This window comes from Pristiophorus japonicus, chromosome 2 (genome assembly GCF_044704955.1).
Source record: "Pristiophorus japonicus isolate sPriJap1 chromosome 2, sPriJap1.hap1, whole genome shotgun sequence".
Lineage (NCBI taxonomy): Eukaryota > Metazoa > Chordata > Chondrichthyes > Pristiophoridae > Pristiophorus > Pristiophorus japonicus.
The window spans coordinates 346,038,005-346,064,938 of NC_091978.1; the positions used below are offsets into that span (position 1 = coordinate 346,038,005).

The 26,934-nt window shown below is 43.0% G+C and overlaps 1 protein-coding gene across 7 annotated transcripts in view; it reads right to left on the reverse strand.

Annotated features, from left to right (window-relative positions):
• The window catches only part of kiaa0232 (KIAA0232 ortholog), a 131,804-nt gene that overhangs the window by 19,206 nt on the left and 85,664 nt on the right, over positions 1 to 26,934 (reverse strand). For 6 of the 7 annotated variants that reach the window (XM_070872262.1, XM_070872265.1, XM_070872264.1 and 3 more), the window contains 3 exons: positions 11,368 to 11,437; positions 5,514 to 5,598; positions 900 to 4,191 (listed from right to left, as the gene is read on the reverse strand). In XM_070872262.1, the coding sequence (XP_070728363.1) occupies positions 900 to 4,191; positions 5,514 to 5,598; positions 11,368 to 11,437 (3,447 nt within the window). Of the gene's footprint in view, positions 1 to 899; positions 4,192 to 5,513; positions 5,599 to 11,367; positions 11,438 to 20,440; positions 20,539 to 26,934 lie in introns of those variants that run through there. The other variant, XM_070872266.1, reaches the window with a different exon arrangement.

A 26,934-nucleotide genomic window follows, 5' to 3' on the forward strand; every position in this document is an offset into this window, starting at 1 on the left:
CATACTACATAGTTCACTTCTACTATCCTAGAATGTCTGTTGTTTAAAGCAAGACATTTAATAGACAGTAGTCCACCACCTTGGTACAAAAAAAAACGCACCCTCGTTGGCATTGACCACATCTCGAGCACAATGTTTTCCAATAATAGTGGAGATGGGTCTTATATTTCTAGCCCCTCACTATAAAAACCCCCACCCTAACTACACAGGACAGAGTGGCTGGCCATTTACTTTCATACATAGAGTTAGTTGCCCTTGTGAGATGTAGAGAGTTTTATTCACATGACTGAGGGTAACAAATTATCCATATTCATCTGCGGTGGATAAGGCAAACACCATTTTCCAGGAATGAATCAAAACAAATTACTTCACAATCTAAGCAGAACTCTTCGGAGCTTCTTTCCAAATCCTCTCAGTGGTAATACGCACCCTCTCCTTACCCCTACAGCCTAGTACCCCTTTTGCAACAGTATTTTCTTTGACATGCTGTGAGCAACTACTTCTATAAAATAATGGCCCAGATTTTGCAGGACCAATGATGGCGTACGCGTAAGCCTTCAGAATAGCCCGGCAAGTTCTGGGTTTCTGCATACGCTATGCATGCGCGAAAACCTGAAGCTTGCAATCTGTCAACGCTAAACGGAGGTATGCCTCCGATTACAAATTTCAGCCCAATGACTGTGTAACCTTGATTCAGTGAGTCTTGAAACTTAAACTGGTTAGCCTGACCAATGGAATAATTATTGTTAACAATGATTGTTTGGAATATTCTTTCATTACAACCTCTCTGTAATAACTGATAAAGTACCAAAAAGTAACGCAACAGTGTTGGGAGATTATTTTCTGCAATGTAAAGGAAATCACAAATTGTAAGTGTACAAAGCGACAGTGGTGCTTACCTCTTGTAGTGATGCTGCTGTAACACAAGTTCCTTCACTTAACCCAGAAAAGCTCCTGCTTATTGTACGATTCTGGAACGCTTCCAATTTATCACATGGTACCTTCAACTTGAAATCTATTTCACAACTATTCACACTGGTGCATCCCACTGATGCCTGTAAATGACATTCTGGGCACTGCTGTTCTGTCTGTAAAAGGCCACCAGATCCTTCATGAGAATCCAGTGAAGTCTGAGCACTCTTCTCCATTCCAGCTTTTTTTAATCTCGGCAGGAATTTTCCTGATTCCAGCTCTGACTTGCCATAGTAATGTCCTTCACGCTCAGCATCTTCTTCCAATGGCTTTAAATCTGCCTGTGGATCCTCAAACAAATCTGTCTGGGAGAGGACAGGTATAGTAACTTCCTCTTTTTCTGACTCAAATTCTGACTCACTTCCTACGCCTGGTGAAAGCTCAGAGGCAGATATAGGTCGGAAATGAGTCCGTGGTGAAATTCGAATAGCCCTATACTGTGTTTTGTCAATACTATATATTTTAGGATGAAACGTTTCACTTTCAGAGTCTGAACACAGTATAGATTTGGGCTTAAAGCTTGGACTGAATGTTGCAAGCCTTTCAGGTTCAAATGAACATTCCACGTGAAGAACTTGTGAAAAAGGATTGTTCAGGTCAAAGGAGGAAAATGAATACTCAACACCAGGCTCTTGACTCTGATAATTACTGCAATTTCCTAATAAATCTTCATGGAAGATTAAAGAGAACTCAGTATTTAACCTGTCCTCTCCTTTTCGTGACTGGTCACACTGTGTGAATGAAGCACAAGATCTCCACAATGGTCTATGGCCAGGAGCAAAGTTGCTACCTGGAGTCATGAAGACATCGGTACCTGCTATAGTCACTACATCTGAAGCTGCGCACTGCAATAAAGTACCTTTTGCAGGATCAGGTGGAACTACACCCCAGTCTCCACAACTGTCGAAGGTTTTCAGTTCTCCATAGACTCCACCAAGAATGAATGCACTTTCTTTGTCGGCACCAATATCCCAAGGTTTAGAGGGTGCAGTGTAATCACCTACATCTATCTCTGCAAGTTCTCCAGTTGCAACAGCTTGGGCCTCCAAGTTTTCCTTTTGGCATTCCCATAAGTGATATTCAGACCTCTGCACTGCCTTTTCAAGAGGCTCTTGCAGGATGTCCTGTTTAGTTGCCATATCCAAACAACAACAATGGCAACCATTCACCTCACCAGGAAAGAAATCTTCTTCTGATCGTTCTCCCTCTAGTGTTACAGCATCGTTTTCTGCTATGGCTGTCCAAATGTCTTTTATAACTTCTGAGCCATAGCTATCCCCACGACTGGCCATCTGTTCAGCAAAAATTTCCACAGTTGTTTCATATTCTTTATTTTCCTCCTCTTCCAACTGAATTCCACACACTGACTCCAGCTTAGATTTCTGTTTGAAAGTCATGTTTGTAATATTTCGTAAAGCTCCATCCGTTTGTAAAAGAGTCTCCTCATGCAATAAATCTAAAAGGTCTTCATCAAGAAGGCTGGATGAAATGCCAGGGACTATGCAATCAATCTCATCTGCATTAAATTTAGTGGACTCTTCAATTTGAATACCAAAAGAGGTTTCATTATCCGAACGTGTTTCTTCAGAATGTGACCATGGGCTGCAGGTTCGTGTTGAAAGATTTGAGCAGTGGTCATTTTCATCAAAGGCACTATTTTTGGTCCATATAAGCAAACGAGACTGTGTTTTCCCAGGCAAATCTGCCCAGCCTCCAATATCACAATTCTGATTTCCCAGGCTAAGTCCGTCAAAACAGAATGGTGAAGTAGAGTTATCATATTGCACTTCAAACAGAGAAAAACAAGTGGAGTTTAAACCAGGCCCTTCATTTGCTTCTGAAAAGTGTTCTTCTTGATTGCCAGTACTGCTACTTGCATCACACACTGTATTATCCACAATAGGAGAAAGAGTAATGGGGGAATCCCCAGCAAAGCTTTCCCCCTCTGCTTCATCAGAGCTAGAGCACTCCCAAAATTGAGCTATATTTGCAAGATCATGTAAGAACAATCCTTCTGCACCAAGAGAAGCTTGTGAATCTGTCCATATTGCACTTTCCCTTGTCAACTGTAGTCCATCTAACACTATACAACAGTCTGCCTCAAAATCAGTTTGCTCTGTACTTTTCCGTCGAATCATGCTTAAAATTCGACTCTCTCCTTGCAATGAATTTGAGGCACTAGGATCCAATATGGATTGATGAATATCCACTTCATAGAAGTGAGTAAATTCTGACAGATGCATATCATCTAAAATATCACTGTCCTTGGGATTAGAACAGCTGGAGGTCCCAGTGAGGTCATTAGCCTCATCTAATAATGCAGGCATTTCAACAAAGTGACCATCGACGAAAGCACCTGCTGCGAGGTATGTTTGGAAATTATTGTTACTAATACAAAGACCCTGCATCGTCTCCGAAAGCTCTTCCAAAGTCAAAGATTCACTATCATGAGCAGCCACACTATTCCGGTATGCAGTTTCTAGCTTACTTTTTCTACTCGGAGGGAACCAGTACTCTGCGATTGGTTCAGTGTACCACAATGGTTCTTCTTTGAATTCTTGTTCCCTTCCACTTTCATTACCAAGATCTTTTGCATCATTGTTGCCATTTGTTTTCCTTCTTGTTTCTTTCATAAACCTTTTTCCTTTTTTGCACAGCTGTTTGGTAGGTCCGCTGCTGCTGCTCCCATAGGTGCTTCTTCGATCATCTTTGTCAACAGACTTCAAAGATATCCTAACTTGTCCATTTCGCCCCTTTTTGTTCCGAGCAGTTTCTCTCATCTTGTGTCGGATTTTGACAGCTTTTGTGGGACCTTTTAACTCATACTGGTTCCCACTTGAGCTTGAGCCTGCTTCACTGGAGCCAGAGGACCATGAACGAGGGCGGATCTTTCCTTCTGATCTGTGTCTGATCTGCTTCTTTCCTGTAGTGGGTTTCTCTTCTGGCAAGCTGTTATTGTGCCTATTTTCTTTCTCCTTTTTACTTCTTCTGAACATACGGCTACTACTTGTAGTGATGGAGGCCTCATTTGTTCGCTCTCTGGTACCTTCACCTTCACTGTTGCAATCTTTTGGAGAGGACGTATCAGTGCTTGTTTGTGGAGCAGCAGATGAAGAAGAACCACCAGAAAATGAAGAAGCTTTGGCCTTATTCCACACAGTCATGATTTCTTGCAGACAGATTGGCTTCTCAGAAAGAGGTGGAAATGCTTCATAATACCTAAAAAAAAACGCAAACGAGTTTAATAACCCAGATGATATACATATATTTGAATTATTGACCAGTCATTTGCTTTACATTTTTGTTAACTTTGAATTCAATTATATGAATTATTTCTTTGTTTTTTAAAATTAACATTCTAGTAGTTTTCACTGAAATAGATACCAATACACAAATTACAGATCTATAAAAACATAAGAAATAGGAGCAGGAGTAGGCCATTTGACCAGTCGAGCCTGCTCCGCCATTCAATAAGATCATGGCTGATCTGATCTTGGCTTCAACTCCACTTCCCCGCCCGTTCTCCATAACCCTCGACTCCCTTATCATTCAAAAATCTGTCTATCCCCACCTTAAATATATTCAATGACCCAGCCTCCACAGCTCTCTGGGGTAGAGAATTCCAAAGATTCACGACCCTCAGAGAAGAGATTGCTCCTCATTTCTGTTTTAAATGGGCGACCCCTTATTCTGAAACTATTCCCCCTAGTTCTGGATTCCCCCACGAAGGAAAATATCCTCTCTGTATCTACCCTGTCAAGCCCCCTCAGAATCTTATACGTTTCAATAAGATCACCTCTCATTCTTCTAAACTAAAATGAGTATAGGCCCAACCTGCTCAACCTTTCTTCATAAGACAAGCCCTTCATCTCAGGAATCAACCTCGTGAACGTTCTTTGAACTGCTTCCAATGCAAGTATATCCCTCCTTAAATAAGGAGACCAAAACTGTACGCAGTACTCCAGGTATGGTCTCACCAACTTGAAGCAGGACTTCCCTACTTTTATACTCTATCCCCCTTGCAATAAAGGCCAACATTCCATTTGCCTTCCTAATTACTTGCTGCACCTGCATGCTAACTTTGTGTTTCATGTACAAGGACCCCCAGATCCCTTTTTCCCTCACATTTTCCCACATTATACTTCATCTGCCAAATTTTTGCCCACTCACTTAGCCTATATCCCTTTGCAGATTTTTTGAGTCCTCCTCATAATTTGCTTTCCCATCTTTGTATTATCAGCAAATTTGGTTAATTACACAAGGTCCCTTCATTCAAGTCAATATCGATTGTAAATAGTTGAGGCCCCAGCAGTGATCTCTGTGGCACCCCACTAGTTATAGTTTGCCATCCTGAAAATGACCCATTTATACAATGTACAATATCTTTTCAATGTAAACACATTTATTTACTTTACAAAATAACCAAGCTATATAAGTTAATTTTCTTTCAATGCATTTAGTGCTTCTATCAATAAATGGAAAGGCAGAATGCTCGCTGAAATTTCAACTGTTTCCTAAAAGAGAATATAATTAATACTTACATTTCTACCTGATCCTTGGTGGAATGAGATCCTATAATTTCAGGAGATTGAGATCCTTCTGCTTTCTTACTACCTTGCTTTTCTTCTGAAATTTGGGAAGAGGAAAGAGAGAACAGAAAAATGAATTAAAGTTGCTCTTCATAAATATAGATAATCGTTATTTTCTTCATTACTTTCCCTGCATTAAGGGGAAATATACGAGATGGATCAGTAGAAAGAAATGGGAGCAGATGGCAGAGATGTTCACATTTTGATTAATACCCAAAACAACTTTGGAAGAGCTATTGCATCTTCTTGAGTGCCTATGAATTCACTCTAACTTATATAATAGGTACCACATGGATTCTGAACTCAAGCTTTGTAAATATATGTATCAAGCCTAGCACACAAGTGAAAATAGTATGTTATGTCTGATCAAGTCCACAAGTAGCTTAAATATCATTACACCTGGCTCATTTTTTTTGTAAAGTGACTAATAGAAATTTGTTCAAACTTTTGACAACTGTGAAGGAAGAAAAATATGCTGTAGCGGACCTCCTTATACTTGTGCATGGTACCAAGGTTGTGAACAGTGAGGTTCCAAAGTTGCATACAGGAATACCAAAGTTGCATAAAGCGATTCAGCTGCTTCATATTCTCTTAGCAGACAGCGTTTCAGAAGCTATAGTACTTATTTAAGTATATTTTTATGTAACATTTGCATTCTTAAGTGTTTGTGATGCAAAGTTCTGGATGAGCAGAAATTTTCTCCAATTGAATATTGGGAAGACCAAAGCCATTATTTTCGGTCCCCGCCAAACTCCCTTCCCGAGCCACTGACTCCATCCCTCTCCCCAACTTCTGTCTGAGGCTGAACCTCACTGTTCGCAACCTTGGTGTAATTAAGACCGCCTACTTCCACCTCGGTAACGTCGCCCGACTCCGCCCTTGCCTCAGCTCATCCGCTGTCGAAGCCCTCATCCATGCCTTCGTTACCTGTAGACTTGATTATTCCAATGCACTCCTGGCTGGCCCCCCACATTCTACCCTACGTTAACTAGAGGTGATCCAAAACCCGGCTGCCCGTGTCATAACTCGCACCAAGTTCCGCTCACCCATCTCCCCTGTGCTCGCCGACCTACATTGGCTCCCGTATAAGCAACGCCTTGATTTCAAAATTCTCATCCTAGTTTTCAAATCCCTCCATGGCCTCACCCCTCCCAATCTCTGTAATCTCCTCCAGCCCCACAAACCCCCACCCCGCCCCCACCCACCCCGCCCTCCGAGATGTCTACGTTCCTTTAATTCCCCCCTTTTGAACATCCCTGATATAATCGCTCAACCATTGGTGGCCTTGCCTTCTGTTGCCGAGGCCCTAAGCTCGAATTCCCAGCCTAAACCTCTCCGCCTCTCTTTCCTCCTTCAAGATGCTCCTTAAAACCTCTCACCTGCCCTAATTTCTCCTTATGCGGCTCGGTGTTTTCACTACATTAAAAGGTGCTATATAAATAAAAGTTGTTGTTGCAATTCAATTGATATTTTCTCCTTTTTTTGAGCTGTTTAAATTCTAGAGAAAAGAGTGATAACTTGGAAGAAGGGAGCAAGTGTAATGTAACCAAGTTTGCTGATGATACAAAGATGGGAGAAAAAGCAATGTGTGAGGAGGACACAAAAAAATCTGCAAAAGGACATAGACAGGCTATGTGAGTGGGCAAAAATTTGGCAGATGGAGTATAACGTTGGAAAGAGTGAGGTCATGCACTTTGGCAGAAAAAAATCCAAGAGCAAGTTATTATTTAAATGGAGAAAGATTGCAAAGTGCTGCAGTACAGTAGGATCTGGGGGTACTTGTGCATGAAACACAAAAGGATAACATGCAAGTACAGCATGTAATCAGGAAGGCCAAGGGAATCTTGGGCTTTATTGCAAAGGGGATGGAGTATAAAAGCAGGGAAGTCTTGCTACAGTTATCCAGGGTATTGGTGAGGCCACACCTGGAATACTGCGTGTAGTTTCCATATTTACGAAAGGATATACTTGTTTTGGAGACAGTTCAGGAGAAGATTCACTAGGTTGATTCCAGAGATGGGGGGGTTGACTTATGAACAAAGGTTGAGTAGGTTGGGCCTCTACTCATTGGAATTCAGGTGATCTTATTGAAACGTACAAGATTATGAGGGGGCTTGACAACGTGGCTGCAGAGAGGATGTTTCAACTGATAGGGGAGACTAGAACTAGAATAAGGGACCGCCCATTTAAAACTGAGATGAGGAGAAATTTCTTCTGAGGGTTGCGAATCTGTGGAATTTGCTGCCTCAGAGAGCCGTGGAAGCTGGGACATTGAATAAATTTAAGACAGAAATAGATAGTTTCTTGAACGATAAGGGAATAAGGGGTTATGGGGAGCAGGCAGGGAAGTGGAACTGAGTCCATGATCGGATCAGCCATGATGGTATTAAATGACGGAGCAGGCTCGAGGGGCCATATGGCCTAGTCCTGCTCCAATTTCTTATGTTCTTATAACAGTAAAGTGAAATCAGTCCAAACAGCACAGTGGGCCACAATCAAAAATGTCTGGGGCAAACTTTAAAAAAGATCTTTGAGATGACAGAGAAAGGGCTCAATGAACGGTTATATTTAAGCATGTTGGAGTTTACTCGAAATAATTTCTTTCCAGTTTCACTAAATTCTATGACTTTCTAGCACTTTTATTTAATTTGTGTTTTTAAATGTCAAAATTGGTGTAAGCATAAAATACTAGGCATGCGCCAATGGTCCAGCCAGATCTGGCGATGAATGGCTAAACCAGTTGTGTGCCATAAATGTTCAAATCTGCATCCCTTGGACTTATAGGAGCAAAGCATACTGGAGACAAGGGCATCAGAAGGCAGAGATGAGGGTGTGATTGAGCAGATTGATAACTGCAGATGTATCGTGGCGAAGAGAGAGCCAAAGGCTAGACAGTTGGGAGTTTGAAAGTACTCTTGCAAATGACATGGGGGAAGAGTTTTTTTCCAGAGCCAGATGCAGAAGGAAGTGGTGTTGAAAAGGAGAAGGGAGATGGGAGTGGTGAGGGATACAAGGAAGTGATTAGAGATGGCCCTATCTGCGATTTACAGAATACGAAGAGAGGCCACATGTAAAGCCAAGGTCGAGGGGGTGGCAGTGAATATGGCTAGAACAGTTTATAAGAAGGGAGAGGTTGAGAGAGAAGAGGAGGGTAGTGAATTCATAGGGGAGGGTAAGGTAAGTTAAGATGAAAGTTGAAATCACCGGAGAAGTCGCTCAGGGCACAGGCTGAGGGAGCAAAGCAATGAGGATATATCGTTAAGAAACTTAGCGTAGGGTTTGGGTGGGCGGTAGACAGTAAGGGGCAAGGTGACATCACCCATTTCGGTCAGGCCCATGATGTCAATGCAATCATCCACAATAAGGTCATGGATGGCAAAAGCATTGCTCACAAGTGAACAGATGTTCTGGATGGAGGTGCCAAGACAGGTACCTGCAGCAGAGTCCACAAGGTCAGCAGTGGGAGGGGTTAGTGAGATGGGAAGGAGGTTGGCAAGATTAGCAAGCAGTAGGTACACTAGGTGGGAAGGTCGGAGAGAGTGTAGGATGATTATACCCAGGTCAATTTAATAAATATAGAAAAGAGAGCAGTGCTGATAACAAAGCATGCATGAGTAAGAAATAAAGATCAGAATCAAGTGGTGATTTCAGGGAGCTTTTAATTTACAAAGAGAGGCTCATAGAACTGAACTCATTTCTATTGTAAAAAGGACTGGTGGGGGGTGGGGGGGGCGGTGGTGGGAAGCATGGTTAATATATTTTGAACTTAAAAACATTATGGATGATGCAGACAGAAATAAGCCGTAATTAGCAGATCACAAACTAAGAGGATGTTGGTGCAGAATTCACAAGCATCAAGTGATAGATGATTTACTTTAATAGTGGCCACATGGAATATATTACTCGCAAAAGCACTGTTTATCAAAGCTGTTGATTAATACCCATTTTTTCCGAGTTCAAAAGCTTAAAATATACATAGATCAGGGAGGTATACTGATGGGACCATAACTGTATAATTTGGAATTTAATTGGTTAGGTGAAGCTTGGCTTGGTTTGGTTTTGGTTCTGGGGATAAATTTCAGGGTTTAAATTTACTTGTTGGTATGTATTACCTATGGTTAGTTTCCTCCAGCAGGGGATTGAGTGGGGTGAGTCAAGATAGTGAGGCTAATTGTACAAGCCTCGTGGAGGGAAAGGCTTGATTGGTCAAATGGCAGGATTTTGTTTCATACTTCCTTTGATTGTTTATTTTAAATGAAAAACTCAGAACAATCATTTTAGTCTTGCAATTCAGACTTCTTCCTGGTTTTAAAGATTAGGGTAGAGACATTTTAAATCATAGAAAAACACCAATCACTAAGAAAAAAAAGTTTCAGCATTGTCGAGTATTGTTTTTTTCAAGCCTGACTTTTGCTAGACATCTCCATATGCTCAAAATTGAGAATCTCATTGTGTGGGATTGTGCATTGAACCCATGCTCCATCACTTTTGATGGTGTGTATTTACAACATCTATACAGCTCAATGAGCATCAAAGCACTTCTAAAATCACCACTTAACAGAATTATGATGCCACAGAGAGACATTTTGGATAATCAGTTGTATTTTCTATAAATTAACTGCAGTTTCTTAAAGGAGCGTTACAAATTCAGGTCTATTATAGAAACATTTTCTAGTTCCTTGGGGTCAGATGTTCCTACAAGCAGATCCCACATTTCTTGTGTGCCAGAGTTGACTCACCGCTGCCTGATATTTATTTATGTAACCCAGAGAATGTAACAAATGCAGCCCCCCATGACATACAAATTGGATATTGTGTCTTTTGCATGTACTCCAATCTTTCAGTCGGCAAATTGTTTAGGACATTTAGGACTGAGATGAGGAGAAATTTCTTCACTCAAAGGGTTGTGCATATTTGGAATCCTGTATACCAGAGAGCTGTGGATGCTCAGTCGTGAGTATATTCAAGACAGAGATCGAGAGATTTTTGGATACTGAGGGAATCAAGAGATATGAGGATAGGACGGGAGGGTGGATTTGAGGTAGAAGATCAGCAATTATCTTATTGAATGGTGGAGCAGGCTCGAAGGGCCGAATGACCTGCTCCTGTTCCTATTTATGTTCTTATGTTTTTGTGAACTGTTGCTTAATCCTTAGGCAGCATATTTCAGCCCATCCATAGAATTAGAAGAGACTGGTCAGTTTTGATCTTGCTGATTAATTGACAGAGATCTATCTACTAGCAAGCTCATTAGGCTCCACTGACAGCTAACCAACCAACCACTGGAAATAATAATTCCATAGGGTCACCTGCATAGCTTTCCTGTAAAGTTAATAGTGCCAAAGTGCTCCAAACGAGCATTTTCCTGAGCCACACAAATGGAGATTAACTACTTTTTACAAAACTAAATCTAGAGAGAATCATCGTTACACCATTTTAACTAATAAGAACTCCTGTCTAATTGTTTTATATAAAATATAAAGTTTGTATTTGAATTCTTTTGAAAATCAAATTAGTATTTTAAGGACAGCCAAACAGGTTGATGATAACGATACTTCAATAAATGTTTTTTTTTACCCTCTTTTGTGAATAAATGAACATTTGAATGTAATTAACATGGAAACAGACGAATGTTCATTTTACAGTGGACTCTAATGGTTTTACAAGTATGCTGGCTCTCAGGTTTGCCATATGACATTTTGGTTTCAGACTTTTGTTGCCCCTTCTTGCAGTTTTCAAACAGCTGCAATGGTGAGTACTCAAAAAACATACTTTTATGTTCAAATTAAATTTGAAACAAACTTACCTTTTTGCTTATTCTGTAGTTCTTTCAATTTGGAGCAAAGCTCCTCAACTAAGGTCTCAATTCCAGAACTCTAAGAGAAGAAGAAAAATATGATAAAACCCTGCTGTACATTTGAAACTACTCAGTTATTTACAGAGCGTAATTTCCCCATAATAAGTACCGAGGTAACAACCGCAAAAGGAAAATAGATCAAAGCAGATGCTTTTTCATCCAAATCAGTGTGTATACAGATGTGGTCAAATTTAATATATATTTCAGATATGATAACATTCTTAACTACAATATAACTTGATTTTGTAAAAGGTTAGATTTTGTAAAATTCCTCATTCTTCAATTTCCACATATAAACAGGCTGAAAAAAATACTTGAGGATATTATCCCTACAAGGGATTTACACCCCATATGGTCAGGGCTTGCTCTTGACAAAACTCTTTGCTGGTTGACTGAAAAATGTAGCAAAACTCTCAACACAAAAGTGAAGAAACATAATACAGACAACAGTAGAGCAGCCATGTCAAATCAGAAAAGAAGTTGAATTATTTTAAAAGAATGAAACAGATTATGCAACAAAAGACCAACCAAAATAGCACATAAAAACTGTTAAATGGACTCCGTCGACCTATATTATCAAACCAACTAGGGCAAGACAGCAGACATGCTCATCACCCTGAGCTGAAAAACCAAGAAAGTAATGCTCAGTGAAAGCATGCCTACCTTGACAGTGGCTTTGCACATTTCTCTCGAGAAATCATCAACATTGACCCAAGAAATGGCTATTGAACAAGTACAGTCATCAGCTTGGCTCAGTTAGCAGCAATCTCCTCCGAGATTCAGAAGGTTCTGCATCCAGTTCTCACCCAGGCTTTGAGCACATAAACATAGAAACATAGAAAATAGGTGCAGGAGTAAGGCCATTCAGCCCTTCGAGCATGCACCTTCAATAAGATCATGGCTGATCATTCACCTTGCTGTGTATCTGTAAAGCATGCACTCCCATGTTCCGCCACCAGGGAGCGCATCCCCTGAAGTCCCAAGGGATCCCAGCATCCCTTGGGAGCACTGTATATAAACCGGCCCCTAAGGCCTGTTCCTCATTCTGGAATGACTTAATAAAGACTGAGGTCACTGTTACTTTAACCTCCCTGTGTGCAGTCTCATCTGTGTTAGGAACACAATAAATATACGAATCCAACGCAAAGATGCAGCAAATTCTGGGCATCCTGGAGGAGTTCTCGGAGGGTGAGGACTGGGAAGCCCATGTCGAACGGCTAGACCAGTAGCCAACGAGCTGGACGGAGAAGGAAGCACTGCAAAAAGGAGAGCGGTCCTCCTCACGGTCTGCGGGGCACCGACCTACAGCCTCATGAAGAATCTTCTGGCTCCGGTGAAACCCACAGATAAGTCGTATGAGGAGCTGTGTACATTGGTTCAGGAGCATCTTAACCCAAGGGAGAGCGTGCTGATAGTGAGGTATCGGTTCTACACGTGCCAGCGATCTGAAGGTCAGAAAGTGGTGAGCTACGTCGCCGAGCTAAGGCGACTTGCAGGACAATGTAAGTTTGATGGCTACCTGGAGCAGATGCTCAGAGACTTTTTTGTACAAGGCATTGGCCACGAGACCATCCTGCGAAAACTTGTGACTTTAGAGACACCGACCCTCAGTAAGGCCATTGCGATAGCATAGACGTTTATGTCCACCAGTGACAACACCAAACAAATCTCTCAGCACACAAGTGCTAGCAATGTTCATAAATTAACTGGAACTGTGTTTGCGAACAGAAATGTACAGGGCAGAAATCACGAGTCTGCAACTGCCAGCAGGCCTCAGGTGACCCAGATGACTCAAAGTCCCCAACAAAGGATGAATGCAAGGCAATTCACACCTTGTTGGCACAGTGGAGGCTTCCATTCAGCCTATTCATGCCGCTTCAAAGAGTATGTTTGCAAGAGCTGTGGAACAATGGGGCAGCTCCAACACCACCACGTGGCAGAGGAAGATCGGTCCATGGTGGATCAAAGCAATTTCGAGCCTCAGAGAGAGGAGGCAGATGCTGAAGTACATGGGGTGCACACATTTTCGACAAAATGTCCACCTACAATGCTAAATGTAAAATTGAATGGCTTACCCATAGCCATGGAACTGGACACTGGTGCTAGCCAATCCATCATGAGTAAAAAGGTGTTTGAGAGACTGTGCTGCAACAAGGCACTCAGACCAGCCCTGAGCCCCATCCACACGAAACTGAGAACGTACACCAAAGAGCTCATCACTGTCCTGGGCAGCACCATGGTCAAGGTCACCTACGAGGGCATGTTGCACGAACTGCCACTCTGGATTGTCCCGGGCGACGGCCCCACACTGCTTGGAAGGAGCTGGCTGGGCAAAATCTTCTGGAACTGGGATGACATCCGAGCGCTATCACATGTCGATGAGGCCTCATGTACCCAGGTGCTTAACAAATTTCCTTCCCTTTTTGAGCCAGGCGTTGGAAACTTTTCTGGGGCAAAGGTGCGGATCCACTTGGTCCCAGAGGCACGACCCATTTCACTACAAGGTGCGAGCGGTACCTCACATGATGAAGGAGAGAGTGGAAATCGAACTGGACAGGCTGTAACGCGAGGGCATCATCTCCCTAGTGGAATTCAGCGAGTGGACCAACCCGATTGTTCCAGTACTCAAGTGATGGCACGGTCAGGAGTTGCGGCGATTATAAAGTAACTATTAATCGTTTCTCGCTACAGGACCAATACCCACTACCTAAGGCAGATGACCTATTTGCGACGCTGGCAGGAGGCAAGGCGCTCACCAAGCTCGACCTGACTTCGGCCTGCATGACACAGGAGCTGGAGGAGTCTTCGAAGGGCCTCACCTGCATCAACACGCACAAGGGACTGTTCATCTACAACAGATGCCCGTCTGCAATTCAGTCGGCTGCAGCGATCTTCCAGTGAAACATGGAGAGCCTACTCAAGTCGGTACCACGCACAATGGTTTTTCAGGACGACATATTGGTCACGGGTCGGGATACAGTCAAGCACCTATAAAACCTGGAGGAGGTCCTCCAGTGACTGGATCGGGTAGGGCTGCGGCTGAAGAGGTCGAAATACGTCTTCATGGCAACAGAAGTGGAGCTTTTGGGGAGAAAGATCGCGGCGGACAGCATTCGGCCCACAAACGCTAAAGCAGAGACTATCAGGAACGCGCCCAGGCCACAGAACGTCATGAAGCTACGGTCGTTCCTGGGACTCAACTATTTTGGTAACTTCCTACCGGGGTTAAGCATCCTCAGAGCCCCTACATGTGTTATTGCGTAAAGGTGAGAACTGGGTATGGGGGAAAAAAACAAGTAATTGCTTTTGAGAAAGCCAGAAACATTTTATGCTCCAACAAGCTGCTTGTATTGTATAACCCGTGTAAAAGACTTGTACGAGCACGTGATGCGTCGTTGTACGGAGTCGCGTGTGTATTACAACAAGTTGTTGCGGGGAAGTTGCAACCTGTCGCCTATGCCTTCAGAAGCTTGTCTAAGGCCGAGAGGCCGACAGCATGATTAAGAAAAAGGCATTAGCGTGTGTGTTCGGGGTAAAGAAAATGCATCAGTACCTGTTTGGCCTCAAATTTAAGCTGGAAACCGATCACAAGCCCCTCATATCCCTGTTCGCTGAAAACTAGGGGATAAATACTAATGCCTCAGCCAGCACACAAAGGTGGGCACTCGCACTATCAGCGTATAACTGTATCATCCGCCACAGGCCAGGCACCGAGAACTGTGCGGATGCTCTCAGTCGGCTACCACTGCCCACCACGGGGGTGGAAATGGCGCAGCCTGCAAACTTGTTGATGGTGGCACAGCCCGCAGACTTGTTGATGGTCATGAAAGCGTTTGAAAATGATAAATCACCTGTTGTGGCCCGCTAGATTAGGACTTGGACCAGCCAAGATCCTCTGCTGTCCCGAGTAAAAAAAAAAAAACTGTAGTGCATGGGAGCTGGGCCAGCATCCCCACTGAAATACAAGAGCTAATCAAGCCGTTCCAGCGGCGAAAAGACATGCATCAGTACCTGTTTGGCTTCAAATTTGAGCTGGAAACCGATCACAAGCCCCTCATATCCCTGTTCATTGAAAACAAGGGGATAAATACTAATGCCTCAGCCCGCATACAAAGGTGGGTACTTGCGCTATCAGCGTATAACTATACAATCCGCCACAGCTGTCCATTCAGCCGGTTGTGGGGTAACCGTGTAGTGCCACCCAAAAAGCGCAGGGAGCCGTTCATCTTGGATCTCCACAGCAATGATGAAAGTGATAGCCAGATCCCACGTGTGGTGGCCCGGTATCGACTCTGACTTCGAGTCCTGTGTATGGCAATGCAGCATGTGCGCTCAGTTGAGCAACGCGCCCAGAGAGGTTTGTGATCCTGGCCCTCCAGACCATGGTCGAGGATCCATGTCGACTATGTGGGCCCGTTTCTCGGTAAAATGTTCCTGGTGGTGGTGGGTGGATGTTTTTTCAAAATGGATTGAATGTGAAATAATGTCGGGAAGCACCGCCACCGCCACCATTGAAAGCCTGAGGGCCATGTTTACCACCCACGGCCTGCCTGACATACTGGTCAGTGACAACGGGCCATGTTTCACCAGTGCCAAATTTAAAGAATTCATGACCCGCAATGGGATCAAACATGTCACCTCGGCCCCGTTTAAACCAGCCTCCAATGGGCAGTCAGAGCAGGCAGTACAAACAATCAAACAGAGCCTTAAGCGAGTCACAGAAGGCTCACTCCAAACCCGCCTGTCCAGAGTAATGCACGAGACCCTACTTGCTCACAGGGGTGCCCCTGGCTGAGCTACTCATGAAAAGGACACTTAAAACCAGACTGTCGCTGGTTCATCCCAACCTGCATGATCAGGTAGAGAGCAGGCGACAGCAACAAAATATAAACGACGGTCGCGCCACTGTGTCACGGGAAATTGATCTGAATGACCTTGTGTATGTGCTAAACTATGGACATGGTTTCAAGTGGATCGCGGGCGCGGTGATAGTTAAAGAAGGGAGTCGGGTGTTTGTAGTCAAACTAGACAATGGACAAATTTGCAGAAAGCACCTGGACCAAATGAGGCTGCGGTTCACAGACTGCCCTGAACAACCCACAGCAGACACCACCTTTTTCGAGCCCACAACACACACCCAAAGGACCAACGACACCACCCCGGACCAGGAAATCGAACCAATCATGCCCAACAAGGCCAGGCTCACCCAGCAGCCCTGCAGGGCCAACAACATGCCAGCCCAGCGAGGGCACAGCCAACACACCAGAACAGACATTTGTACCGAGGCGGCTCACCAGGGAAAGAAAGGCTCCCGACTGCCTCACCTTGTAAATAGTTTTCACTTTGACTTTGGGGGCTGGGGGGGGGGAGAAGAGTGATGTTGTGTATCTGTAAAGCATGCACTCCCCTGTTCCGCCACCAGGGAGCGCATCCCCTGAAGTCCCAAGGGATCCCAGCATCCCTTGGGAGCACTGTATATAAGCCGGCCCCTAAGGCCTGTTACTCACTCTGGAGTGTCTTAATAAAGACTGAGGTCACTGTTACTTTAACCTCCCTGTGTGCAGTCTCATCTGTGTTAGGAACACAATACACCTCATATCCCTTTCCTGCTTTCTCTCCATACCCCTTGATCCTTTAGCCATAAGGACCATATTTAACTCCCTCTTGAATATATCTAATGAACTGGCATCAACAACTCTGAGGTAGAGAATTCCACAGGTTCACAATTCTCTGAGTGAAGAAGTTTCTCCTCATCTCAGTCCTAAATGGCTTACCCCTTATCCTTAGACTGTGACCACTGGTTCTGGACTTGCCCAACATTGGGAACATTCTTCCTGCATCGAACCTGTCCTGTCCAGTCCAGTCAGAATTTTATATGTTTCTATGAGATCCCCTCTCATTCTTCTAAACTCCAGTGAATACAGGCCCAGTCGATCCAGTCTCCGCTCATATGTCAGTCCTGCCATCCCAGGAATCAATCTGTTGAACCTTCGCTGCACTCCCTCAATAGCAAGAACGTCCTTCCTTAGATTAGGAGACCAAAACTGAACACAATACTCCAGGTGAGGCCTCACCAAGGCCCTGTACAACTGCAGTAAGACCTCACTGCTCCTATACGCAAATCCCCTAGCTATGAAGGCCAACATGCCATTTGCCTTCTTCACCGCCTGCTGTACCTGCATGCCAACTTTCAACGACTGATGTACCATGACACCCAGGTCTCATTGCACCTCCCCTTTTCCTAATCTGCCGCCATTCAGATAATATTCTGCCTTCATGTTTTTGCCACCAAAGTGGATAACCTCACATTTATCCACATTATACTGCATCTGCCATGCATTGGCCCACTCACCTAACCTGTCCAAGTCACCCTGCAGCCTCTTAGCATCCTCCTCACAGCTCACACCGCCACCCAGCTTAATGTCATCTGCAAACTTGGAGATAGTACACTCAATTCCTTCATCTAAATCATTGATGTATATTGTAAACTAGGCTGACATTCAGTATAGTAATGTGGGGCTGCTGCATTGACAGAGGTGCCATCCCAGAAATGAGATGTGAAACCAAGGCCCATTATGTCTGTCCTGGTAGACATTAAAAATTCCATTGCACTCTTTGAACAGAGTTCTCCCGGTGTCCTGGATCAAATTCTTCTCTGAATCAGCATCCCCAAAATCAGATTACATGGTTAATCATCTCAATGCTGTTTGAAGAATCTTGCTACGTGCAAATTGGTTGCACATACAACAATTATTACAATTATACAGGGCATTAGTGAGGCCACACCTGGAGTACAGTGTACAGTTCTGGCCTCCTTACCTAAGGAAAGACATACTTGCCTTAGAGGGAGCACAACAAAAGGTTCACTAGACTGGTTCCAGGGATGAAGGGGTTGCTACATGAAGAGAGATTGAGTAGATTAGGCCTATATTCCCTAGAGTTTAGAAGAATGAGGGGTGATCTCATTGAAATGTATAAAATTCTTAAGGGGCTTGACAGGGTTAATGCTGAGAAAATGTTTCCCCTGGCTGGGGAATCTAGAGCACGGGGCCACAGTCTCAGACCATCTAGGACCGAGATGAGGAGAAATTTCTTCACTCAAGGGGTTGTGAATCTTTGGAATGCTCTACCCCAGAGAGCTGTGGATGCTCAGTCGTTGAGTATATGCAAGACAGAGGTTGATAAATTTTTAAGAACTAAGGGATATGGGGTTAGTGCGCGTAGGTGGAGTTGAGGTAGAAGTCAGCTATGATCTTATTGAAAGGCGGAGCAGGCTCGAAGGGCCACATGGCCTACTCCAGCTCCTATTTCTTATGTTCTAATATTCTTATAACTGCATTTCAAATATTGCCCGAGATGTTTTCCAGAGTCATGATAATGTACCATGTAAACTTTCCTGGATGAATCAAGCCCCATAGTAATCAGTACAAGAAGATACACATCACTAATCTTTTTAGTAATGGTTTTACCGAATGCATGTGTTCAAATTGGGAATCTAGAATGCTATGGCGTATATAGAGTGATTAGATTTTTCTATCTGTTCACTTGTTAGCATATTATCTCTTTAGGTACATGATATTGTCTTTTGGAAGTTAGGACAGGTGTTACCACGAGGGATCTTTATTCCAAGTTGAAGGGGGATAGATACGAGTGCAAGTGGTGCACAACTGGTTTAGCCATCCAGCACTATCGGGCCACACAATCCTTACTCCAGGATCATCCTGGAAAGCAATAAACCTAAACTGGTCAAGAGTACTCAATGGCAGGTTAGTCCTCTTTACCCTGCATCTATTTCTCTTTTTTGCCAGAAATCAATCTCACGCTTGGTCCTGGATTTCGCACATGGTCTGGAGGAAGCCCTACATTGCCGAAGGAGTTCAGAACCGTGAAAGAAACCTGTTTGGACACATGCCTTAAAAGCCACAACCCTAACCTACACTGACTTTGTCATTGAAGAAAAGACCAAAGCGCTACTGAGGAATCTCATATCAGTGGCAAGGAGGTTCTTTACAAGTAGAATCAAAATTTCTATAAACCAAATGTAAAAGCTGATTAAGTTGTTTTATCAAATGATTCATTTTGCACATTTTTCAGGGGAGAAACTGCATTACATTTGAAAACTGAATCCAGCATTTTTATGTTTAGCAAAGTGAAAGTAACAGGTGTCAACCATACCTCACTTGTGTGTCTGATACCTACAGGTATGCCCTCATATTTCACACATTTAAAAGAAAAACTGTATGGAACTTACAAATACACAAAGCCCGTAATTATAGTTCCTACAAAACTTTAGTTACTTGACTGAATATTTAAGCATTTTATAATGTGGTTTGAATACCAACACCCAAATGCAAAACAACATGCAATCAGAGATCACCCAAAATAAATACATCAGATATTAAACATGTATTGCAAACAGTGAGTGGCAGGAAAATAAATAATGGAACTAAGTAGCCTCCATCTAACTTGAAAACATGTAGGACACAATTACATACAACATGCCATTTACTTGTCCAACTGTTCAGATAGCGAAAGTTTTTAGCAATCCAAAATCCCTAGAATCCTAAATGAATGGCAAAATGTTATGTCGTCTTAAATGTAATGAATTCTAAGCGATAAAAAGACACAAAAATTCGCATGATAAGGATTAAATTTTAACAGGGAGGCCAAACATTCACTTTCAGTACCCCTTGTAAGCACATATCCTTCTATAGAATTTCTTTTGTACCCGCTCAACACATGCGTATAAAAAACCCCAAAGAAATACTGCCCTGATCTCTATTTTAAGCAGCTGAGCTAATTGAAAAACATCTACTGTTCTTTACAGCCTTACGCAAATATCTGTAGTGTGCTTACTCTGAGAAGGCCTTTGACTTCAAGCCATCCAGAACTTTGTCAACATCATTTCAAGTGATCGCATTATATACCCATTTACAACAGACTAATGAAGCAAAGAGAAGCTAACAGACTATTACGAATGAGAGAGACAGAGACAGACAAAGAGAGAATTCCAACACCTTACCATCCTGCTTTAGCAGGTAAAAGTTTGGGTGTTCTATGCACTGCATTTCCTCTTACATCACAGTATCACTATCAGCTGACAGGCTGCATACTGAGTCACAGCAATCCAGTGCAGCCAGTTGTGTCAAAAATAGACCACAGTGCAGAATGCCAAGTCTCAAAGGACCAGTTATTCCACTTCTCGATAACAGTAGGTGTTACTGCTTACTCAGATGTTAAAACACTTCTAACCCTTTGCATATAGTGTGTAGATTTGTTGCCATGCTAACCAAAACATTTTGCAGCGTCATAACCTATTGATTTGGTTATTGTTTTCCCAGCCAGAGCCACCTCCCTTCACAAAGTATGTACCACATTATTGGCAGGTCACTGGCCTCAAACTTCAAACAGACCATACTTTCTGCTCTATATCTCTGCTGTGAACATGCAGGTCCAGCTCCCTGTTCATTTATTTCACCTGCTGCGCTTTAAGCAGCTGCAGCTTTTATATACTTCTGCACCAAGTCTTGGCCTCTCCGCTAGATATTATCTGACCTCTTCTCTTCTTTTTGGGTCTATCTACTGCCTGTACTGCAGTTTTATACTCTTCAAGCATATCCGAGACATTGCAGGCTGTTTTTAACACAACTTCTGAATATTTAAATTAGCTAACCCAACAATTTATGGCAGGGTCAATGCCACAACATAAAGAAGGGATGAAGTCCTGCTCCAAGTCAGTACTCACGGTAGCATCCCCCAGGTATCGAACTAGAATCAGATCACCTTGCATACAATCTTCCTGTGTATTCTCAACTTATAAAACTGGTAAGGGATAAATTAAATACAGAAATAAAAAAATCTCTAAAAAATAAAGGATTTATGGTTTTAACAGAATAATGGACTGTGTTGTGCGATTTGATCCCCAAAGCACCAGCAGAAATCCCATTTAATAAAAATGAAATTTGACTATTCTCTAAATGGCAAATTGCCGTCATTATTCTAACAAAGTAGCCCCTGACTGACTGTGAGCAACACCAAGGGAGATCTTTTAATTATACATAAAAAGTCCTGTATATGCTATGCTCTTCCTATCCACATTAACCTATATCTTGTGTCACAATTTGTGTCAGGCATTCTATATCGACATTTATAATGGGAAAACCGCATGTCAACATTTTTATAATGGGAAGCCCTAGATCAAGAATTGGCCATGACACTTCTTTTAAACTGTTTTTGGAGGCCTCCAGGCAGTCGGTAGTTCTGTTTCACTCCTTTCCCATAGCCTTTGCTTCTTCCAAGGAAAAAGAATCTCTTCAGTTGCTTGACCAAAGCACTGAGGTGAATTTCAGTGGACATTTTCCCGATTGTCTGCCATAATTTCATTGGATGAGCCGCACAAATCCCAGAAAAATAAGGTAAAGTTTACGCTATTTTGCCGGGGTTTACATTAACTTTTCCAAAGTTACGGTGGACGATTGGGAGAATCGCTGCAGAAATTCACCCTCTAGTAATAAACCTACGCCACTTAATATAAAATTCAAATTTAAAAAAAATGTTCAGTTAACCACTTTTCAGCCTCTAGCACTGCTCCAGTCATGGTCCAGCTCCAACTTTACTTTCGTCCACACTCCACTCCTGAAAAAAAATGACTCTCACTGTGGTGCTCCAGTCTGCTAACTGGAAATCTCTCCCGAAAATAAATGCCAGGCCCAGTTCTTCGTCTGTTCTGGCTGTGGGCGAGTCCTTGGCCCTTGGCTCTGCTCCTCTAGTCTCGGCTGGCTATAAATCTGTGAAGAAATATCCGACTCTACTTCTCTCCTGGCTTGGCCTCCAGCCTGCTCCTCGCTCTGCCTCTGGGATAACGTGACAATTCTTTCACCAATTGCCGCCGCCTCCAACCCCTCCCTTGAGGCTCAGCCTCCAAGCCCTGCTCCTTCAAAAGCCTTGTGCTATCAAAAATTTTTTCTTTCCTCTTGGATTCCTCTCCTGACTGACGGCACCGCTGCCATTAATTTCTTTTTGAATGTTCCCCTGGCCCAGCCTCCTGGCCTCACTCCTCCCTCAGCTATGACTTGTTGTTTGGCTCTGCCTCTGGCTGCTCATCTTGGTCGAGCACCCAATACACATTACACCCATACAAACTACCATTCCCCAAAATACGAACTATTACCTCCACATTTACTCACCTCCACCAACCAACTACTTACTTAACCACACCATTCAACCCAATACTCACGACCCCAATTACTCACTATCCACAGTACTCCCTCTCCCAACTATCTCTACCCATCTCGATTTGTACCTCCCTAAAACAAATTCCACAGCAGACCCATATCACCACAAAACCAGCATCCCTCATCAAACAGCATACCTTTTCATAGAACACCACAACTCGCTACATGCACGTCATTAAATAACACAATACTGCTAACGTATGCAGCAGCATCATGGGAAATACATAATATTTTTTTAAACCGTGTACATGATCTGAACCAAATGTCACCTAACCAGCAAATAACTATCTGTCTGAATGAACTTCAATTGCATTTTTGTTATGCTCCTCTAGAAAGATAAAATGAAACACTGAAAATGAAACAATCTGCTGTCTTGCACTATATTTGGGTTACGCTGGCTTTAGCAAGTTTTCCATCTCTAGCATTATTTGGGCAATAGCATTTTTTTGTGAAAATGTAATTTTGACAGTAGGATTGATTACCCACTACCCACACATCAGTATTGGATAAAATAATGTCAACTACAGTAAGGAGTAAATTACAGGATCATCTGTATTGTAATAGCTTAGTAAGTAATTATCATTGATTGGAAGGGAGAAATCTGCTTTAGAAATCTGCTCAACCTCGTTGAGGACATTACAAATTCATCATCATAATCATAGGCAATCCCTCGTATCGAGGATGACTTGCTTCCACGCCAAAAAGGATGAGTTCACAGGTGTTTCAATGCTCCAGATCCCGAATTACTATTCGAGATCCCAAACTACATCTTGAAGGATGGAAAATGCCTGTGCGTGGATTTTATTAACGTGTGCTGGCTGTTGCACACCAGCCACCACACGGGCTTGACAGAACAAGGTCTTGGTCCAGTGGCAAGGATTAACCAAGACGACTGGAGACCAGCTCTGCTGCACGGACCTAGTGCACACACATATAGCAGCATGGGCTGGTCCGTACTGCCCCTGGCCCCTCTCCTCTTGAGTCCCAAACTCAAGCCTCTCCTGGGCCCCGGTCACTTCCATCGACAAACTTTTGCCGCTCCTTCGTCCCTCCTGCTGTGCCTGCCCACACTGCAATCAGTAACCTGGCTTTGCAGCTGTCGCCCTCCTGCAGCAGCACACGCTGCTCCCTGCAGTGGCATGCCGCCGTATTATAAATTAGATAGTGAATGCCTTATGATGCACTTTTTTTGGACCTTTAGGAGGCTCTTCACAAATCTCACATGACTTTGACCCAGGATGTTAATACTCATACAGAATGGTTGCAGTTGATGCAAGTCTTATTCACATGGGCGTTTTGATGAGTGTTGCATGAGACCTGGAGAGGTTTGGGGAATTGTTGGAGATGAAAGGAGCATGGAGGAGGTTAGAGAGCTGAGGTCCCAAAGAGGAAGGTGAGCTGCGGTTGTGCCGATAAACAGGATACAGCAATATAAGTTGATGATGAAGGGGATGTCAAAGAGCAAAACAAGCCACAGGCCCATCCAGAGAAAAGGGAACGAGCAGGGAGTAGGCGGTAAGGAAAATATGCTGAACAAGGTGACAACTACCTCCTCGAGGGAAAGAAAAGCACAGTAAAGCTCGAGTCTCCAGATGACTCAACTTCCTCATGGAGTGAATCTTGACCCTTGAGAAAGAGTTCAAGACTAAGAGATTTGGTGCTTTTGAGATTTGAAGAATTATATGAAGTTCCCTCGATGGGAGGACTGCCTAGAGAATCTCTTTCAGAGTGAATAGGCAATTTGAAGTGAACTGTACTATAGGTGCCAGATTCTCATACATATTTACACCCCATATGGCGGCCATGGCTTTCCTGTTGGGAAAATTTAAAGTGAAATTCCCTCAGAAATGACATTCACCTATCTAAATAAAAGCCTGCAACACTATCCTGTACTGTTGTGCTGTATTTTAAAATAAAAGTATTATGGCAAACACCGATCCCAAAACAATCTACTTTACTGCAGTATGGAGTAAAGCTTTAACAAAAGAACACAGCAAAACATCCCAAGCCAGAAAAACATCCATCAGACACTGAACAGGTTGAAAAGTCAGTGGTTACCACTGTAGGTGAAATGCAAAAAAAATAATCAAAATATTTGCAATCTAGTGCATGCAGAATGAGGTAAACCTGGTGTGTATGTATGTAAGTGAACTGAAGGAAAACAACTAATCCAACATCGACACCTGTATATGGATAATTAAAATGGACAACTTTGTGTTCACTATATATTAACATTCTTTTCGGAGGCAAGATATTACAGATTGCAGTTTATACATTTTCTGAATAAGAGAGATTATTGATACTTGTATAATAAAACTTACCTCCTTTAACCAAGCATAATTTCTGGGTGTTGGAAGTGCGTTCCATTTTTATGCTTCACTGCAAACAGTGTTGCCCTTGGTCAGAGATAGTACTCGTGCAGCATACTAGATCAGTTTCTCGAGCATGAAGAATGTCAGAAGAGGATTAAACAGCTGTTGTAGAGATCAGCTGCCCATCCACGTGAAGTAACTTAAAGCAGTATGATTCACGGTGACTGCTGCTTCTATTGAATCTAGAAGCCCCTAGCTCTCAATATTTTTACTGCAATTTTTCTGAATAAACTTACTCATTAACACTGCTTAAATAATAGCACTGAAATGACAAGGATACCAAGGAGTGTTTTTATCACAGCAAATTTATATGCAGCAAAATTCAACACACCAACAACTTTGCAGACACGTTAGAAACTGAAATATTCCCACGTTGCAATACTTTTGAACTTAATTTTATGTTAAAAGAAAATGTTAATGCAGAGGAAAGACTGTAAAGTGATTTGTTAGTGGAACTCGAGGCTCAGACATTTTCTGCAGTTCTTCCCTGCTGTGACATCATGAAATTATATTCAAATTATTACAAAAGATAATAGTGGACTGTGAGCAGCACTCTATTTTTGATCTTTGTGGAAAGTTTGATTGCTATCATATAAAACACTGGAAAAAGAAGAGAAAAAAGGAAAGGAGTGCTGAGCTAAGGGAATTCAGATCACCAGGGATAGGAGGAATGAAACAACCAGCCATCGGGGGGGGGGGGGGGGGAGGCAGAAAGGGATTGGATAGACCAAGTGCTAATCAAATGTGTTCTGTTTTGAAAATGTATAACTGTTGTTGTTTCGCGCTGTAAAGGGGCTTGTCCAGAGGAAGGTAAACAGGCTCTGATTGAGAGTGTTCCTTTGTCTTGACAAGTCCCGGCCGGAGAATCTTCAATAAAGGTCTTTTACAGAAAAGGCAAGAAGGTGTTCGCGTCAGTGTATTCGCTGAAACAGATTGAGGGAAAAAGAATCCGTATTAACACCTGTGCAAATCAAGATGTCAAAAATGTTGAACAACTTGCATTGGTCTGCAAAGACTCAAGTCTCCCTTTTAATACCTGTCAGTTTCAAGTGTCAGCCTTGGTTCAGTGGTAGCACTCTCACCTCTAAGTAATAAGGTCATGCTTTCAAGCCCCACTCCACAGACTTAAGCACATAATCCAGGCTAACACTTGAGTGCAGTACCGAGGGAGTGCAGCATTGACTGAGGTGGTGGGCAGGAGAGGGTAGAAATTGAGGTGAATGAGTGAGATGGAAGAGGGGACAGGGAGGAGAGAGAAAGAAGGAATAGGAAGGGGACGAGGATCCTTGTCAGGAAGCAGTGGAGAATGTTTGGATGGGAACAGTTTACCAATTTAATTGTTTCTGGAGTAGGAGGCAATGGGCCAAGGATGATTTCCTTGCTCAGTGGGAAGGATGGTATTAGAGTGCACCAAGGTTGTTTTTCTTTTCCATGAAGGAGGGCGTTCAACAGTCAGCCAGCAACAATTTTGCTGATCAGTGGTGAGGGAGGTTGAGTGCATAGATTTATTGCCTTGCTCAGTGAGAAGGGCATGGACCCAAAATGTTGCATGTGGTTGGAGAGGGAACAAAACACTGGCGAGTGTACACAGGGGAAGCAGAGATAGAGCTACCCCTCGTATTTTTGCACAGAGCAAGAGGATTTCATTTTCTTGACTAACATTAAACATTGCTTAAGACATGAAGCAACATAAATAGCACAGTATTAGAACCATACAACTGAATAAACTTGAACATAAGAACATAGAAAATAGGAGCAGGAGTAGGCTATTTGGCCCCTCGAGCCTGCTCCGCTATTCAATATCATGGCTGATCTGATCATGGACTCAGCTCCACTTTCCTGCCCACTCCCCATAACCCTTTACTCCCTTATCGTTCAAAAATTTGTCCATCCCCACCTTAAAATATATT